The sequence below is a fragment of the Pseudochaenichthys georgianus genome, unplaced genomic scaffold (genome assembly GCF_902827115.2).
Source record: "Pseudochaenichthys georgianus unplaced genomic scaffold, fPseGeo1.2 scaffold_180_arrow_ctg1, whole genome shotgun sequence".
In the NCBI taxonomy this organism is placed as follows: Eukaryota; Metazoa; Chordata; class Actinopteri; order Perciformes; family Channichthyidae; genus Pseudochaenichthys; species Pseudochaenichthys georgianus.
The window spans coordinates 409275-427500 of record NW_027262575.1 but is presented as its reverse complement, the minus strand read 5'-3'; the positions used below and the strand labels follow the sequence as shown (position 1 = coordinate 427500).

Below are 18226 nucleotides of genomic sequence, written 5' to 3'. Positions count from 1 at the left end.
GCAAGATGTGCCTTTTCTCCTTCTCCTAGGAGTACTCTCAGTCTTGAGAGGTCATCAACCTCCTTGAAAGATGGGATTACAGAGTTCAACTTGTTCCAGTAAATGCTCCTTACGTCTCTCTCTCTGTCTCTCTCTCTCTCTGTCTCTGTCTCTGTCTCTCTCTCTCTCTCTCTCTCTCTCTCTCTCTCTCTCTCTCTCTCTCTCTGTGTACCTGCCTGTTTCTATGGCCGGGCTGTGAGCACTCACTCTTTCCTGTTTGTGAACAGTGTCAGGACCAGCTGAGAGAGGGGACTCTTGTTCATCTCTTGATGCTGCAGGGCTCTGTGGTGGTAGGAGTGGGGCTCACTTTCTTTTAGATGTAGCCAATATTTAATTGATCGTTTCTGGATTTTTATTAATAATGAAAATGTGCCTAATTCCGCTCTGCAGGAGTTGTTAGTTGTTCTCCTGTGAACCTGGAGGATGCGTTTGCAAAACTCATTGTGAGCATTTTCAATTGGATGATTTCCCCATTTGTCAAATGCTTGGTTTGTTTGTGGGCCCCACACTTCGCTTCCATCGAGTAGGATGGGTTGTATTAATGATTGAAGTGATTTAAGCCAAATTGGAATTTGAATGTGGATTTGAGTTTTTATTGCATAAAACGCCCTGCGTGCTTTCTCTCTCAGTTCCTTCACAGCTTGATTAAAACTTCCAGTGGAACTTATTTTCAGGCCTAAATAATTATATTCTGAGCAATTTTCTATTGTCTGTGTCCCAATTGTAAAGTCAATGTTGTTTGCCTGACATCCGGATCTTTTTTTAAATATCATCAGCCGCGTTCACACTGCGGTACTTTTCCCACAAAGGTTCATGCGAACTTAGTTCATGATCGCGTTCACACCAAAAAGAGCCGGTACTAAAAGTAGTTCATGCGAACCTTTTTACCCCCTCGAAAGTCCCTGCTAGAGAGCAGGGACTTTCGAACTGCTCTTTTTTGAGAAAAGAGCTATATTTCTGATTGGCTGGGCGGATTGCAAACCACGCCCCGTAAAACTCCCAAAAAGTTTTGTGAAGCCGCCATTTTATTATCCTCGCATTAGCATTATTAGCATTAGCATTAGCCCAGCGCAGAAACGCAGAGAGACTAACTTATGGCAACACAAAATAAAACATGGGAGCGGTGGAGATGAGGAGGTGTTGGCGTTCTGGCGATTTACTCGGAAGGCTTCAGTAGAAGCTGCTGGGACTCCCAGCAGCTTCTACTGAAGCCTTCCCCAACTCCGGGGACTTCCGGCCGGGGACTTTGGGCGGCGTGAAGTGGTTTGCAGCCTGCCAGTAAACCCAAAGCAGAAGAAGAAGAAGTGACGTCAGCGGCTTCATTTGCCTAATCCACCCCCAGGGACTTTTTCTGGTGTGAACGTGATCTGTACTTAGTTCATGCGAACTAAAGAGTTCGCATGAACTAAGTTCGCATGAACCTTTGTGGGAAAAGTACCGCAGTGTGAACGCGGCTATTGTTTGTGTCTTTGTGATGTTGATTGCCATGGCCCAGGTCTGACAGTAACCTTTGAGTATATTTAAACTCTGTTGAAGTCCTTCTTTTGTCGGGCTTAACAGGATGAGACCATCTGCACACAGCAGGAACCTGATCCCTGTGAAGAGTGAGCCCAGGTGGACTGTTCTAAAGATAGTGGCCAGCTCGTTAATGTAGATGTTGAACAGGACCGGTGATAAACAGCATCCTTGTCTTACTCCCCGTTCTTGAGAAATGAAGGTTGTTCTTTTGTGTCCAGATCCCGGCGATCTGGCTACCTTGTCTGGGATGTTGTGAGTGCAGTGGAATTCACTATGGACTGGTAGTTTGTTCTTGAGGTTTTCTGAAAGGCCAGAATTTAGAGATTTTCTGCAAAATTCCGCATTTTTTTAAAAAGTCTGAATTGTGGAAAAAAAAGTCAGAATTTAGAGTTACAGATACAAATCTGAGATTTGGGACTTTCCTGAAAAAAACAGGATCTTGAGAAAAAAAGTCTGAACTTTTTTTTTAATGAAATAGTCAATATTCTTAGGTTTTCTGAAAAGGCCAGGATTTAGAGATTTTCTGAAAACGTTATCATTATAGAACAAGTCAGCAATTTGGGGAAAAAGTCCGAATTTTGAGAAAAAAAGTCAGGATTTTGACGATATGTTAGAATTTTGAGAATTTAGGTCAGAATTAGTTATTGGTCTTATGTAGGGATGGGTAACTTCTGAAATGTATCGATTCCGGTTCTTATCGATTCCCCGTTTTGATTCCAAAACCCTTTACAATATAAGGGAAGGTTAGGGTGGGGGGTATAGGACTATCAAACTTGATCAACCAGCATGGACTGATGGGGGGTGGGCTATGAGTAGACAAGAGGTGAAGAGATGAGTTTTGAAAAGGGACTGGAATACTGGTAGGGTCTCAGAATAGCAGAGATCTTTGGGACAATGTGTTCAAAACGTTTTTTTTCAAAATGTAAAAACATTTCTAAAATTGTGAAAAGTTAAATATAAAATATTTCTAATGTGAACCAAAATATAATACTAAATATTATAAAAGTGATTTTTCTTAACCAAAAGGACAAACATGGCATAAAAACACATTATTCTAATACGGGTCCTTTTAGCTCCACTTATGGAAGAGTGTAGGGTCCAGTCACTCGTGCATCTAATGCCCCTTTCACACCAGCGCCTTTTCAGCTCCGGCTCAGAGCTAGAGCCTGAAAAGCGCCAGGTTTTCCTGTTCACACCGCAGCGGCGCCGGCTCTTAGCTCCGGAATCCGCTTCATTTCCAGCTCCAAAAAATTGTCGGTCCAGAGGCAAGAGCTTTGGAGCTAAGAGGCGACGTCGCTTACGTCTCTCTTACGTCGAGGCGTGCAGGAAACTAAACCCACCTCCCCTGAACATGGGTCGACTGTCATGCCTGCCTACAAGCAGTAGTGCCTATAAACACACTTTATAAAGTCAGGCAACACTAACCAGGCTTCGTGTGATTCTGTTTATTTGTACCTTACTTTGACCATCCGTTCGCTGTTATCGATCATTGTGGAGAGAGGCAGACGTTTTGTTTTGTATTATTGCAGCTATCGGATGCAAGTAGTCAGTTTAGCTTCGGTTGCTATGCCAACATCACCCGTTTGATACCAGAGAAACTTTCATAACAGCGTTGTGATACCAAACAGTGTCAATTCAGACTGACACACATTCACTTAGGCTAAGGGGAACTGGGGATATGCATCAGCTGCTTGTGTGAGTCGGACAGTGAATACTTTAGAGCGGCCGCTGCAGTGTGAGCTAACCGGGAGCTAACGGGAGAATAAACTCCCGTGGAAGAGCAGCCAGCACTGCAGCGGTCGGTAAATGCTGCAGAAACACATTAATAAACAATGCACCACGGCACTCTGGAGCAAAGTATAAGGTTGGAGAAGTCGTTATTCAATTTATTCTGGCTTCGTGTGATTAAAAGCAACACGATCATCGACCCGACACAGTTGTTGTTGTTGTGAGCGCCGTAATGGCTTCCGTTGGGGAGCAAATCAGCGATGTAAACGGTGACGTCATGACGCAGCAGGGGCAGCTCTGGGGCGGCAGTGGGCGGTGTGAACAGAGCGGGAGCTGGAAAGGGAAACCGGAGCTGAACCAGAAAAGCTCCCGCTCGGAGCTAGAAAGGGAAAGCGCTGGTGTGAAAGCCACATAAGGGTTAAGCTTTAACTGACATTTTTACAAATAAAAAAAAAATGTATGCAACACAAATGTATTGCACAATAGCTCTGCTTTATTTTAACTGAGCTATGCCTGTGGCAAGCTATTAACTTTCCACATGCATTGCACTGTGGCAAGTAATAATTGCACCTTGTCTTTTTCTTTTTTAGTGTAGTGGAGCCACACTTTAGAGCGTTTACCGCAAATCATCTTTGGTGTTATGAAGTGGCTGAGCTCGTCAACTGTCTAAGGGAGGGTGGGGGAGCCTCGCTGCAGGGCAACAGTGGACCTCTGTCGCCTGTCAGCGCAACTTACATGATGCCGTTTAAAAAAGTTAAGGGCAGTGCCGGCCGCCAGCGAATCGAGCCGGCCGCCAGCGGCCCCCTGACGACCGGCCGTTCTGTGATTCTCCAGAACACACAGATGGCCAGTCCGCCCCTGGTTACCCTGTATTCCACCGAGTCGCCGCGGCGCAGACGGACCCGGTGGAATACAGGGTCTACCGCGTTTAGGAACCGTAAAGTAAGACCGAAATTGTGTACTTTTCATGGGTACCCGGTACCCAGCATTTTCTTATCGTTCTCATCTGGATCCGAGTTTCGGTTCCCAACCCTAGTCTTATGTAATATTCAATGCTTTGTTTTATCTTTTCATTAGCTGTAAGCTGCAATCATCAAGGTTAAAACACTGGAAATAATCCCTTTGTATGTGATGAATCTATGTATTGTATAAGTTTAAACTTTATAAATTGAATTACTGACATAAAATCACTATTCCATGATATTCAATTCATTGAGATGCACCTGTATGAGTCCAAGTACAGGTTTAGCGAGGCGTTGAGAGATGCTAAACGACTACTCTGAGAAACTGCAACACCAGTTCTCAGATAACGACTCTGTAGACAGATCACAAACTGTAAGGCTAAGGCCTCACACTCTGTCAACAACCGACGCCTTGCTAACCGGCAGTGAAACTACATTTTAGATCAGTTACCGTACTAACTCACCTGTTTTCCTGAAACTTTCAGGGTATCTGGAAAAAAGGTGTAATTGACAGACTATTGAGCCAACAGTAATACACAGTGGGCGGAACTTCGTGGTTAGATTTTAAATTCTAATAATCTACAGTTTCTCTGAATATGTGTTTCCTGTTTCCTGCAGACGTCCAGCAGCTGGTGGTGGTTAAAGAAGAGGTTCCCACTGATCAGCAGGAGTGGAGCTCCAGTCTGGACCAGGAGGACCCAGAGCCCCCCCCACACATTAAAGAGGAACAGGAGGAACTCTGGATCAGTCAGGAGGGAGAGCAGCTTCAAGGGCTGGAGGAGGCTGATATCACCAAGTCCACATTCACTCCTGTCCCTGTGAAGAGTGAAGATGTTGAAGAGAAACCTCAGTCCTCTCAGCTTCATCAAAGACAAACAGAACACCTGGAAACAGAAGCTGATGGAGAGGACTGTGGAGGACCAGAACCAGCCAGGAGCTCAGATCCAGAGAGACATTTACAACCAGAGACTGAGGACAACCCTGGAGGCTCTTCTGAACCTGGGACTGAAGTCAGTGCTGATTCGAAGAAGACCAGAGAACCAGGTTCAAACTCTCAGAGAAATAAACAAGACCCTGTCAGTGATTCAAGACGTAGGACTGGAAAGAAACACTTTAGATGCTCTCAGTGTGCGAAAGGATTTGGCCGCAAGTCAAGTCTGAATAGACATATCATACTTCATACCGGAGAGAAACCATTTACCTGCATAATTTGTGAGAAATCTTTTGCAGATGGTGGGAATTTAATTGCACACATGAGAATCCACACAGGAGAGAAACCGTTCAGCTGCTCAGTCTGTAACAAATCTTTTGCAGTGAGAGGAGGTTTAAAGGACCACATTAGAATCCACACAGGAGAGAAACCGTTCAGCTGCTCAGTCTGTGAGAAATCTTTTGCAGTTAGAGGAAATTTAAAGGACCACATTAGAATCCACACAGGAGAGAAACCGTTCAGCTGCTCAGTATGTGAGAAATCTTTTACACAGAGAGCAGATTTAAAGAGACATATGAGAATCCACACTGGAGAGAAACCATTTAGCTGCGGTTTTTGTGACAAAATATTCACTTGGAGTCGTCAGGTCAAAAGCCATAAGTGTGTTGGTCGTCAGTCCTCACAGCTTCATCAAACTCAAACTGAGGAGAACAGAGAGGCAGAGCCTCCAGCCAGCAGCTGAGCTGAACACATGGAAACAGAAGCTGATGGAGAGGACTGTGGAGGACCAGAACCAGCCAGGAACTCAGATCCAGAGAGACATTTACAACCAGAGACTGAGGACAACCCTGGAGGCTCTTCTGAACCTGACATTTTCCAAGTCAAATCTACAACAAAATAAGAGGACAATTAATTAGTCCTTCGACAGTTCACATGAGAAAAATCTGTCTGGCTGTATAAATTCTGTTTGACAATATTCATGCATGACTTCATCTACCCATCTCCTAGCACCTAGTTAGGATGCCACCTGGGCGCCTCCCTAGGGAGGTGTTCCAGGCACGTCCAGCTGGGAAGACCTAGACCTAGGCCCCGGTGGAGGGATTACATCTCTTTGCTGGCCTGCGAACGCCTTGGGATCCCCCTGTCAGAGCTGGTTGATGTCGCCAGGGAAAAGGAAGTTTGCTGGAACTGCTACCCCCGCGACCCGACCACGGATAAGCGGGTGAAGATGGAAGTATGGATGGACTTCATCTAAACTCCATCTTTATCAACAGTTTTTGAATATGTTTAATGTTGTTGTCATACTACCTTTTCTGATTTATTACTATAACCACTGACTGATTAATCTGTAGTAGTTTCTTTAATAATCTGGTTTGGTTAATGAAATGTTGTGACTTTAAACTTCCATTGGGATGTTTGTTGATAGTTCCTGTTGAGTCATCAGTCTTTCTCGTCTAAAAGAAGAACCAATGACTTATTAATATAGAGAATGTGTACGATGTTTTCAGTTTGATTCTGTTCTGTTTATATCATCAAACTATAAGAAACATTCCTTTGAAACAGACTCACATTCCTGCATATTGTTTGTGTTTTGCAGCAGATTACATTCAGCTCATTTAGAGTTCAGATGGAGTTTCAGGATTATTCCTGCTTTTTGAAACTGTAGTACGGGCTCATGTGTTTCATTGTTGGTGTTCTGTTAAATGCAAATTGAAGTCCTTTCACTTCCGTTGAATCAGGGTGGAAGCAGAAATAAAGTACTTGTTCATATCGAACGCTGAATTGTAACTCGTGTTCTTGCTTTTTATACCCGTCTTAATCTATATTAGCCTTTTTTAATTTCATTCTTTCTCTTTAATATTGAAGGTTTATTTGGATGAGATTAGATTTACTTTATTATTTATTATTATTATATATTTAGTTGTAGATGCAGAAACAAGTAATAAACAAGGCATCGCACTAAAGCTGAAACTATTATAGAAAAGAGATAACTATATGCATATAAACATCAACAATATACTTACCTTCAGAGGTTCTATGGTACACACACAAGATATACAGAATAAGTTACAGTACGCTGTAATCAACAAATCATATTGTTAAAAAATAAAAGACATGATGAACAATATGTGCTCAGTAGTTGCAGTTTCTTTTGAAATGAAATAAGGTAAATGTGATCAATACAAATTGTTCAGAGTTATTGAAAGTGAAAAACAGAAAAGAACCGCAATTTCGCCAACGCTTCTGTGGACTGTGCATCTGTTTCCTCTTCGCCTTTGGTGTTCTGAAGAGACCAATCAGATTCTTCCACGTGAACTGGGGGATGAATGATGGATCCTCCACATATCATGCCAATCTTCATCTGGTGTTTCTACATGGAGTTCTTCCTCCCATCTAACCGTGATATATTTAGTTGACTGTCATGTTTTGCTAAATCCTTGATATAATGCTGAAATGATTCTTATGTTTCTTTCCTGATATGTTTTAGTTATTTGGATGATATTATTCAACTCCTTGGAAGAATCTGATCCGACTTCCCTCGTGTAACAGTCCCTTAGTTGAAGGTATCTATAGAGTTCATGTGTTCCCAATGTGTGTTTTTCTTCTCAGATGAATCAAAACCCTCCAGCCCCCCTTCCTTAACCAAAACACACCAAGCTGTTATTCCTGTCTCTGCCCATTGTTTAAAACCTTGATCTTATTTTGCAGGTTTGAAGTTTCCATCTTAAGCTACCCATTGTATTATATTTGCATCATTTTGAATCTTATATATGTTCAATACTTGAATCCATAGATCCAATGTGTGCACTGTTATTGGACCCATTTTAGTTTTGAGTTCCTTATATCGTTTATAATCCCCAATCATGTTTTGAATTGGAATCTGGTTTGAATAATAATAAAGGTTTGAAATGAAATGAAATGAAGAGAGTTTTTTGCCCAATGTACATTTCACATTATGTTTAATTTATTATTACATTCCTTACACACTTAATGATATAATATCCTACTTATATTTGGTTTACTGTAAATTGGTATTTCAAAATGTATATTTTCTTCTTTTTTTAATGCTGTTTTATTTCTGTTTGGAGATGTTTACATTTTAGAAGTGTTTATTTCTACTCTTTTAATTTCTCTCATGTGCAATGCCTTGTCTTTTATGCTGCTGCAACGCAATCATTTCCCAGATTGGGATCAATAAAGTGCATCTCATCTTATGCATGGGAAGCTATCTGTTAGCCGCACATGCTAACAGGCTTCAGATAAACTTGTTGAGACTCTAATGTTATTATTGTACATTCACATTTACTTTAATAAATACATATTTTTATTTTATTTATCTTATTATATTTAATTTGTTATTAATGGACTATATGTCACAAAACCAATTCTTCCCTCAAGATAAGTATTTTAATTATTCATGTATTTATTCTCTCTATTATATAGATTAGTCTTTCTCTTTTATTTAATGTTCCAGTGTGTATTGCCCCCATGTGTTGCTGTAGCTCCACCCCTTGATGGCACTGTTTGTTTCTTCCCCTGGATCTCTATAGAGTTTAAAAACTACAACCCCCATGATGCATTAGCTGTTATCCTTGCTAACAGAGACATACTTATCGAGACTGTAAAGCAGGGGTCGGCAACAGGCGGACCGCGGTCCGGATCCTGACCCAGACGCCGACCTATACGGACCCGGAGCTATAATCAATACATTAATAGGGGATTTTTCGGCGCCTCCCGCTTTTTTAACGCTGATTTGGGTGACTTGTGTAATTCGTGGAGAACCGAAGAGTTTTCGTTTTGGGGGGTGGGGGGGAGGGGATCAGTCTGACAGACGGACAACTTCTCACTTCAAAAAAGAAGAAGAAATCTAGACCGCAAAAATAATTAAACAAGCGAGTACCCGTTTTTCCTGGCCAAGGACAGGTTCATGAACACAACACGAGCGTAACGTGTCTTCACTGGTATATGTCTCGTCTGAAAGGAGTGCTGAGCACCGGAACGCCGCTCCAGCCCTTAAAATATTGCAATACCCATAAGGAGCCGTACACATGCCGCAGTGTTTGCGTGGCTGTGTCTTTAGTTGTAAGCACAGTGGCGATCTGTTGTTATTAGCATCTGGTTAGCTAGCTATGCTAACGAATTTAAAGAGCTTTTCTACAACCAGGTGGAAGAGAGCTATCTCCTGAGAGGCTCAAATAACCTCAGCTCAGTGAGGTTAAGGCACACCTTGATATGATCATTATAGTTATTAATGAGACTAAATGAAAAACAGGTATAAAATACTATATGACAGCAACAAAAAAGTTGTTAAAAATAACAAGAATAGAGTTTAAAAGGGGAGTGATTTGTAAAATATCCAAAAAGGAAATTATGCTACAGCTCTGTTTCATATGGGTGTTGACAGATGTATCCATAGATCTCTTAATGTTGCTCTCAAGTGCACCACATTGATGCTTTTAACTTCAATATTTAAACATTACACATATCCACAGTATTTAAGTAATGTTAATTGACAATAAATATTGTTGTTTTTGAATTGTACTTTCTTTATTTGATTGGCAGTCAGTTGTTGATTATGCAGACGTTGATAAAGCTACAGGTCACTTCAATATATAATCACACTAATTCATGAAGCAACTTAGACATTTTGATGTTCCGGACCTTTGCATGGGGAGGTTTTCTCTAACTGGACCTCGTTGAATTTAGTTGAAGACCCCCTGCTTGTAAAGAGTCAGAGAGAGTTTTTAGTGCGGCAGCTTAGCAAAATGATGGGGACATGCTGGATAAAAGCACCACATTTTTTACTTTTTAGTTCCAGACTAGTGGTGTTACAACACTCGATCAATCATAGTTTAAAAAACGGTTGAGGTCCTGGATAATATAATCAAGGTAGATGAATTGCTATTTGTATTCGAATCAAGACTCAGAGTTTTCTTGTTTTTTCCTTTTATACAACCAATCTGTCTGGCTATTTGATACCATGAGGGCCGAGGCCGTTAAGTTGATATAATTGTTGTTTTTCTTGAAGTCAGCTTTGTATTAATTTCAAAGCAAGTAGCGTTGTTTTGTGTTATATTGCTAAGCAATAGTTTATGTGATTTATTTGTTACAGTTCATTTAAGCCACCATTCTGTTTGGCCTCATGTGCGAGCCTCCATTTTCTTAAATTAAGAGGTCTTTTGTTCTTCAGGCCACAGGTCACATTTGATCAGTATCCATTTTGTTTTTACCCCATGAGGTCAAGAGTCATTCTGTCCGACCACCATTTTGTGAAAGACAAATCAAGGAGGCTTTTGTGTTTTTGTCACATGTTAAATTAGAAAAGCATCCATTTTGCTAAAACCAATTTAGGGTAGAAATAGTGTAGTTTGTGCTGTACATTATGGAATGTTGTGTTTTATTAAAATGATTATTGTATTACTAGCTACTGTGTAGTGTATTTATTGGGTCAGCTGTTGGAGTACAAGTTATCCAAATTGACCGGCTGGTTGTTGAATATTGTGCTTGTTAATGTGTTTTGGCCAACACACTCTCACTCCCTAAGCGTCCAATAGCGACGTTTGGTCAGTGTCCGTGGCGTCCAATTGTGACGCTCCTCGGCTCCTTCATTCAGCGTCATAAAGGGACGCAAAATAGCTTTCAACTGCGTCGGGATTTGACGCTCATGGAAGCACGGCATTCGTTTGTGTCGGCTGCCCTTAAAGGTAATGTGAGCGTCCATTCCATTGGATAACGGAGAATTGTACACCCGGATGTAAGTATTCCTCTTACTGTCGATTGATTTTACAGTGATATCTGCACTACTCATCGACTAAAAAACACCAGATTATCCTTGTTAATTACACAACATTGATTGGCTTAAATTGTGTGCAATGCTTTTGTATTTTTCCCCTTCGATTCGGAGAAACAAATATTTGTTCTGAGTAAAGGATGGCAAAAGACACTACACTACCCAGAATCCCCAGCTATCGTTTGGACTACACCATGTGCTCTGTTGGACAAACCCCGTGATAGTCCTCAAGCTCTGTGATTGGAGAGTGTGCCCCGAGGGTTACGCCGATTCTCGAACAGCACTTGAAATGTGATGGAACCACGGCAGACTGTCCAAAAACTCCCCCACCCCGTCCCCAGAACTACACATGCTGGCTATTCTGTTTCGCAACATGTTCTCTATGGCACGTCTCTACTGGGAGTTGTAGTTTTACAAGACGTTTTCGTATTTCCCATAATAAGAAGTTGCCAGTATTAAACTGTGTACATCCCTGGAGGTTTAGGTCTTTATTTATTGATTGTTCAATACCTGACAAGGCCGGAGATTAAATATCTACATACATCTTATAAGAGTATAATACATTATGTATAATATCAGTTAAAATAAGTGCTTCAACATAGTTAACATTGCTGGAGGTATGCACAAATATTGATAGATGTTTTGTAATGCACTATTGAGGAACCTGCGACCCAAGTTTTTCATTCAGTGCAGAACTACACCATAGTTGTGTAGGACTATATGATATGTCAATAAACCTTAGAAAATCTTGAAATCTTGAAAGGGATGTGCAAAATAGTCATTATATACAGTCTTTAATTAACTATTAGTACAGAATAACGAGTAATGAATATACTTTATAGGGATCCTATTAATATGTAATAATAAAAATAATGAAATTCAATAACATGCTTTAACCACTAGGTGTCCCTTTATATCAGCGGTGCACCTTTATGGTGTAAATACAGCCTATCTACCGATTGGATCAAATATAAAAGTCAGCCGAATTAGTGTTGATACTGCAAGGAGACGTATTGTGTGAAAAGAAATGTAATGTTGTTTAATGGCTGATATATTTATGATCCACGTCACGTTTTCAGTTCCTCATGTTTGTCTAGAGGTCTTCTCATAAGGGCTCTATAAATACAGAACTACGGCAGATATGTAATATTTAATGCAGCCGAACCTTGTATTACAATGCCGGTATGTGATGACTTTCAAAGAGAAAAGCAAGCACACTCGGAATAAAGTATTGTTTTTTTTTTTTTAAATGTTTTCGGTCTGTTTCCGGTATTTGTTTATGACTATGTGCTCTGAGATGTGAGACTGGAATTGCACAGGGGAAAATAATGTAGGCTATCTTTAGATGCGGATTTTGTTAAACTAATATGTTTGCGCTGTGGACCAACACTATACATTGACGGGGAATCAAATCAAATCAAGTTTATTTATAAAGCACATTTTAAAACAACTTTCGGTCGCGCCAAAGTGCTGTACATGAATAAAAAATATACGGAACATATTGCAATTTGTAGCAGTTAAGTTAAAAACAACAAATATAAAGGCAGACAACAGTTAAAAATACAAAATGAAAAAATGTCATGCTCTGGCTCACTTTTAAAAGGCCAGAGAGAAAAGTGTGTTTTTAGAGAGGATTTAAAAAGCCCCTAGTTCTGGGCCGACCTCACAGGTAAGGGCAGAGTGTTCCAGAGCCTGGGACGCAGCTGCTGCGAAGGCTCGGTGGCCCTCTAGTTTTTTAGCCTGGTTTTCGGCACTACCAGCAGCATTTGGTCGGCAGACCTTAGAGCTCTGGCTGGGGTGTATCGCTGGATTAAGTCAGCTATATAAGCCGGAGCCAGCCCGTTTAGGGCCTTAAAAACAAATAAAAGGAGTTTAAAATCTATTCGGAACCGAACTGGAAGCCAGTGAAGTGAGGCCAGAATGGGGGTAATGTGGTCACGCCTTTTGTGGCCAGTCAGGAGACGTGCAGCTGCGTTCTGTACTAGCTGCAGGCGTTTTATGGATGCCTGATCCATGCCCACATACAAAGCGTTGCAGTAGTCCAGTCGCGATGTCACAAAAGCGTTAATTACCCTCTCTAAGTCTTTAAAAGATAAAAACGACTTGGTCTTAGCCAATAGTCGTAATTTAAAAAAGCAGGTTTTGACTACGCTGCTGACCTATTTATCGAATTTAAAAGTGCTATTGAAGGTTACTCCAAGGTGACGGGGAAGGGGGTAGCAATACAGATAACACCATTAAACAGTTACACAACAGAAATAATATCGATAGCAGCGTCCCTAGCAACCACCTTGGTAACAATGAAAACGTTATGGACGCAAATTCCTGAAGTAATCTTCGTAATAACTAGCAAACTAAAAGATCATGTACATCCACTGCACACATAATCTTGAATCACAACTCATATTTCTCAGCATCAAATGACATCAAAAATGCATTTTAATGGCCAAAACTAACTTTAAAATAGGCATTTGCCACCGAGAATAAAACGAAGTTCGGCCATGTTTTTTTTTTTCTGCAGGAGAAATTTGAAGATCACGTGACGTCAAACAGAGCACATGGTTGTAGTCCAAAATGATAGCTGGGGATTCTGGGTAGTGTAGTGTTTCTTCTGCCATCGTTTACTACTCCGAAAAAATATTGTTTCTTCTCCGAATCGAAGGGGAAAAAATACAAAGCATTGCACACAATTTAAAACCAATCAATGTTGTTAATTCAACAAGGATAATCTGGTGTTTTTAGGTCGATGAGTAGTAGCAGATATCCTGTAAAATCAATCGACAAGTAAGGGGACTACTTACTTCCGGGTGTACAATTCTCCTTATCCAATGAGAATGGACGCTCACATTGCCTTTAAGGGGCAGCCGACACAAACGAATGCCGTGCTTCCATGAGCGTCCATAGAAGTCTATGGACATCCCGGAAAGCTGAAAATGGACGCTAAGGGCCCCCCCCCCCTTGCGTTTTGACATAACGTCAACATAGGCCGACCTGGGAGTGAGGATGTGTTGGTAGGGACACATGCTGGAGGTGTTTAGTCCGTCCTTTGGGTGCCTTGGAGCCGCCAAAGAGAGGTGTATTTCCCGGTCTTTTTCCTGGAGGTAGTAGCCTACATAACCTCATCACTTATTGATCTTGGCCATTTTGCTCTCCTCTATGTGTCTCCACTCCGCCCAGTGTTTCTGCTCACCAGGGCGGTGTTTCTGCTCACACACCCTACCAGTCGTCCACTGACAGGGAAAACAGAGCCTAAATACACACACACTAATCAATCAACAAGACACAGATGAGGGGGGAGGAGACAACACAGGGCAGCAGGTGTACACAATCAACAGCAACATAACATGGGGAAAGGGACACTTTTCAAAAATAAAAACACATGTGCAATATACAAAGCCCGAAGCCATCATCGTCACACCCCAACATTTGAAACATTATATCTGCCTTATCAAGTGCTGTGATTCACCCTGGAAGTATCAGACTATTTAATACACTTATTCCGACATTTGAAACACTGTTCCTGCCTTTTCAAGTGCTTTATTGAAGCCTGCTTCATGTCCAATTAATGTACTTTATTTAGTATTGTATATGTCTCTGTATTGTACAATACTGTACAATACATGGATATATACAATACATATTAAAGTCCATTAATTGGACATGGTAAAACACTCGTCCATACATTTAAAAACACTTTTCCCGAGATTTGAAACACTGTTCCTCCCTTGTCAAGTGCTGTGATCCACCCTGTAAGTATCAGACTATTTAATACACTTTCTCCAACATTTGAAACCCTTTTCCTGCCTATATAAACCAGATTTTAGACTGTCCATTTAATGGAATTCAATTTGTATTGAAATGTCAATGCATTGTACAATAAAGTACAATACGCGGAGAATTGACTGTAAAGTGAATTCCATCAATTGGACACTATGCCTTTAATGAATTACACGAACAATCACAAAACTTTAATATTTTTCTATCTCTGAGGCGAAAGCTCGTCTGACCCCATTTCTTTCCCATGTGGTGCCTATGCTTGGAGCACCCCGGCTTATTTTTTAGAGCACTCTGAGGCAAAGATAAGGGTACATTTTGGTCTGTAGAATTGGGCAACCGCACCTCCAATGTAAAAGTCCACAAAATGTACATGAGTCTTTTTTACTTCCCTAATGTGAGTTAGCGAAATATGAATAATGAAAAATGTATTAAATATGAACATCTAAATACACACTACTCTCTGAAGAACCAGCACCTTACCGTGGTAGAGAGGTTTGTGTGCCCTGATGAACCTGGGGGCTGTGTTGTCTGGAACCTTGTGTTCCTGGTAGGGTCTCCCATGGCAAATTGGTCTCAGGCAAGGGGCCAGACTAAGATTGGTTCAAAAGACCTCATGAAAGGAAAAACAAGAAGTGAGGATACCCGGCCCGGAGGAAGCCCGGGGTCCCCTTCTGGAGCCAGGCCAGAAGGAGGACTCGTCGGCGAGCGTCTGGTGGCCGGGCTTGCCACGGAGCCCGGCCGGGCCCAGCCCGAAAAGGCAACGTGGGCAACACCTCCGCTTCTCTGTCCCGCGGGCCCACCACCTACGGGAAACATCGATGGGGTCGGGTGCGCTGCCAGACGGGTGGCAGTGAAAGCGGAGGGTCTCGACGGACCAGACCCAGGCGGCAGAAGCTGGCTTTGGGGACGTGGAACGTCACCTCTCTGGGGGGGAAGGAGCCGGAGCTTGTGCGGGAGGTGGAGCGGTACCAGTTGGATCTGGTTGGGCTCACCTCTACACACAGCGTCGGCTCTGGAACCTTACTTCTGGATAGGGGTTGGACTCTATTCTTCTCCGGAGTTGCTCAAGGTGTGAGGCGCCGGGCGGGTGTGGGGATACTCACAAGTCCCCGGTTAGGTGCTTCGTTGTTGGAGTTTACCCCCAGGCCTCCCTACGCCTGCGGGTTATGGGGGGGAAAACTCTGACTGTTGTGTGTGCTTATGCACCCAACAGCAGTTCAGAGTATTCGGCCTTCTTGGAGACCCTGGAAAGAGTCCTGTATGGGGCTCCTGAAGGGGACTCCTTAGTCTTGCTGGGAGACTTCAACGCACATGTGGGCAATGATGGAGACACTTGGAGGGGCGTGATTGGGAGGAACGGCCCCCTGATCTGAACCGGAGTGGTGGTTTGTTACTGGACTTCTGTGCTAGTCATGGATTGGCCATAACAAACACCATGTTCGAACATAAGGATGCTCATAAGTGTACGTGGTACCAGAGCACCCTAGGCAGAAGGTCCATGATCATTTCGTTATCGTATCATCGGACCTGAGGCCGTATGTTTGGACACTCGGGTAAAGAGAGGGGCGGAGTTGTCAACTGATCACCATCTGGTGGTGAGTTGGGTCGAGTGGCGGGGGAAGCCTCTGGATAGACCTGGTAAGCCCAAACGTGTAGTTCGGGTGAACTGGGAACGTCTGGAGGAGGCCCAAGTTCAGGAGGCCTTCAACTCACACCTCCGGCGGAGCTTTTCGGGCATTCCTGTGGAGGTTGGGGACATTGAACCAGAGTGGTCGGTGTTCAAAGCCTCTATTGCCGAAGCCACGGTGGGGAGCTGTGGTCTCAAGGTCCTAGGTGCCTCAAGGGGCGGTAACCCTCGAACCTCCTGGTGGACACCGGTGGTCAGGGAAGCCGTCCGACTGAAGAAGGAGGCCTTCAGGGATTTGTTATCCCGGGGGACTCCCGAGGCAGTTGCAAGGTACCGACAGGCCCGAAGGGCAGCAGCCTCATCCGTGGCCGAGGCAAAGCAGCGGGTGTGGGAGAAGTTCGGAGAAGACATGGAGAAGGACTTTCGGGCGGCACCAAAGTTGTTCTGGAAAACTGTCCGACACCTCAGGAGGGGGAAGCAGGGAACCATCCAAGCTGTGTACAGTAAGGATGGGACGTTGTTGACCTCAACTGATGGAGTGTTGGGACGTAGGAAGGAACACTTTGAGGAACTCCTGAACCCGACAACTCCGCCCTCTATGTTAGAGGCAGAGCTGGAGTATGACGGGGGATCAACGCCAATCTCCCGGGGGGAGGTCACTGAGGTCGTCAAACAACTCCACAGTGGCAAAGCCCCGGGGGGGGATGAGATCCGCCCGGAAATGCTGAAGGCTCTGGGTGTTGAGGGACTGTCATGGTTGACACGTCTCATCAACGTTGCGTGGAAGTCGGAAACGGTACCGAAGGAGTGGCAGACCGGGGTGGTGGTCCCCCTTTTCAAAAAGGGGGATCAGAGGGTGTGTGCCAATTACAGAGGCATCACACTACTCAGCCTCCCCGGGAAAGTTTACTCCAAGGTACTCGAAAGGAGGGTCAGGCCGATTGTCGAACCTCAGATTGAGGAGGAACAATGCGGATTCCGTCCTGGTCGTGGAACGACGGATCAGCTTTTTACTCTCGCAAGGATCCTGGAGGGGGCCTGGGGAGTACGCTTATCCGGTCTACATGTGTTTTGTAGACTTGGAGAAGGCGTATGACCGGGTTCCCAGGGAGTTACTGTGGGAGGTGCTGCGGGAGTATGGGGTGAGGGGGGTCTCTACTTAGGGCCATCCAATCTCTGTACTCCCAAAGCGAGAGCTGTGTCCGGGTCCTCGGCAGTAAGTCGGACCCATTTCCGGTGAGGGTTGGCCTCCGCCAGGGCTGCGCTTTGTCACCAATCCTGTTTGTAATATACATGGATCGGATTTCGAGGCGTAGTCGTGGGGGGGGGGGTCTGCAGTTCGGTGGACTAAGGATTGCACCACTGCTTTTTGCAGATGATGTGGTTCTGATGGCTTCATCGGTCTGCGACCTTCAGCACTCACTGATCGGTTCACCACCGAGTGTGAAGCGGCTGGGATGAGGAGCAGCACCTCCAAATCTGAGGCCATGGTTCTCAGCAGGAAACCGATGGACTGTCCACTCCAAGTAGGGAATGAGTCCTTACCCCAAGTGAAGGAGTTCAAGTATCTCGGGGTCTTGTTCTCGAGTGAGGGATCAATGGAGCGTGAGATGGGCCGGAGAATCGGAGCAGCGGGAGCGGTATTGCAGTCGCTTTACCGCACCGTTGTGACGAAAAGGGAGCTGAGCCGGAAGGCAAAGCTCTCTGTCTACCGGGCCATTTTCGTTCCTACCCTCACCTATGGTCATGAAGGATGGGTCATGACCGAAAGAACGAGATCGCGGATACAAGCGGCCGAGATGGGTTTCCTCCGCCGGGTGGCTGGTGTCTCCCTTAGAGATAAGGTGAGAAGT

The 18226-nt window shown here is 43.7% G+C and overlaps 2 protein-coding genes across 2 annotated transcripts in view; both read left to right on the top strand.

Moving 5' to 3' along the window:
- Positions 1 to 6472, top strand: part of LOC117441587 (zinc finger and SCAN domain-containing protein 31-like) — an 18121-nt gene extending 11649 nt beyond the window's left edge. The window contains exon 2 of the mRNA XM_034077653.2: positions 4866 to 6472. Coding sequence (XP_033933544.1) covers positions 4866 to 5920 — 1055 coding nt within the window. The 3' untranslated portion in view covers positions 5921 to 6472. The remainder of the gene's footprint in view (positions 1 to 4865) is intronic.
- LOC117441582 (zinc finger protein 271-like) overlaps positions 1 to 18226 on the top strand; it is a 450813-nt gene that overhangs the window by 197432 nt on the left and 235155 nt on the right. The window lies entirely within an intron of this gene.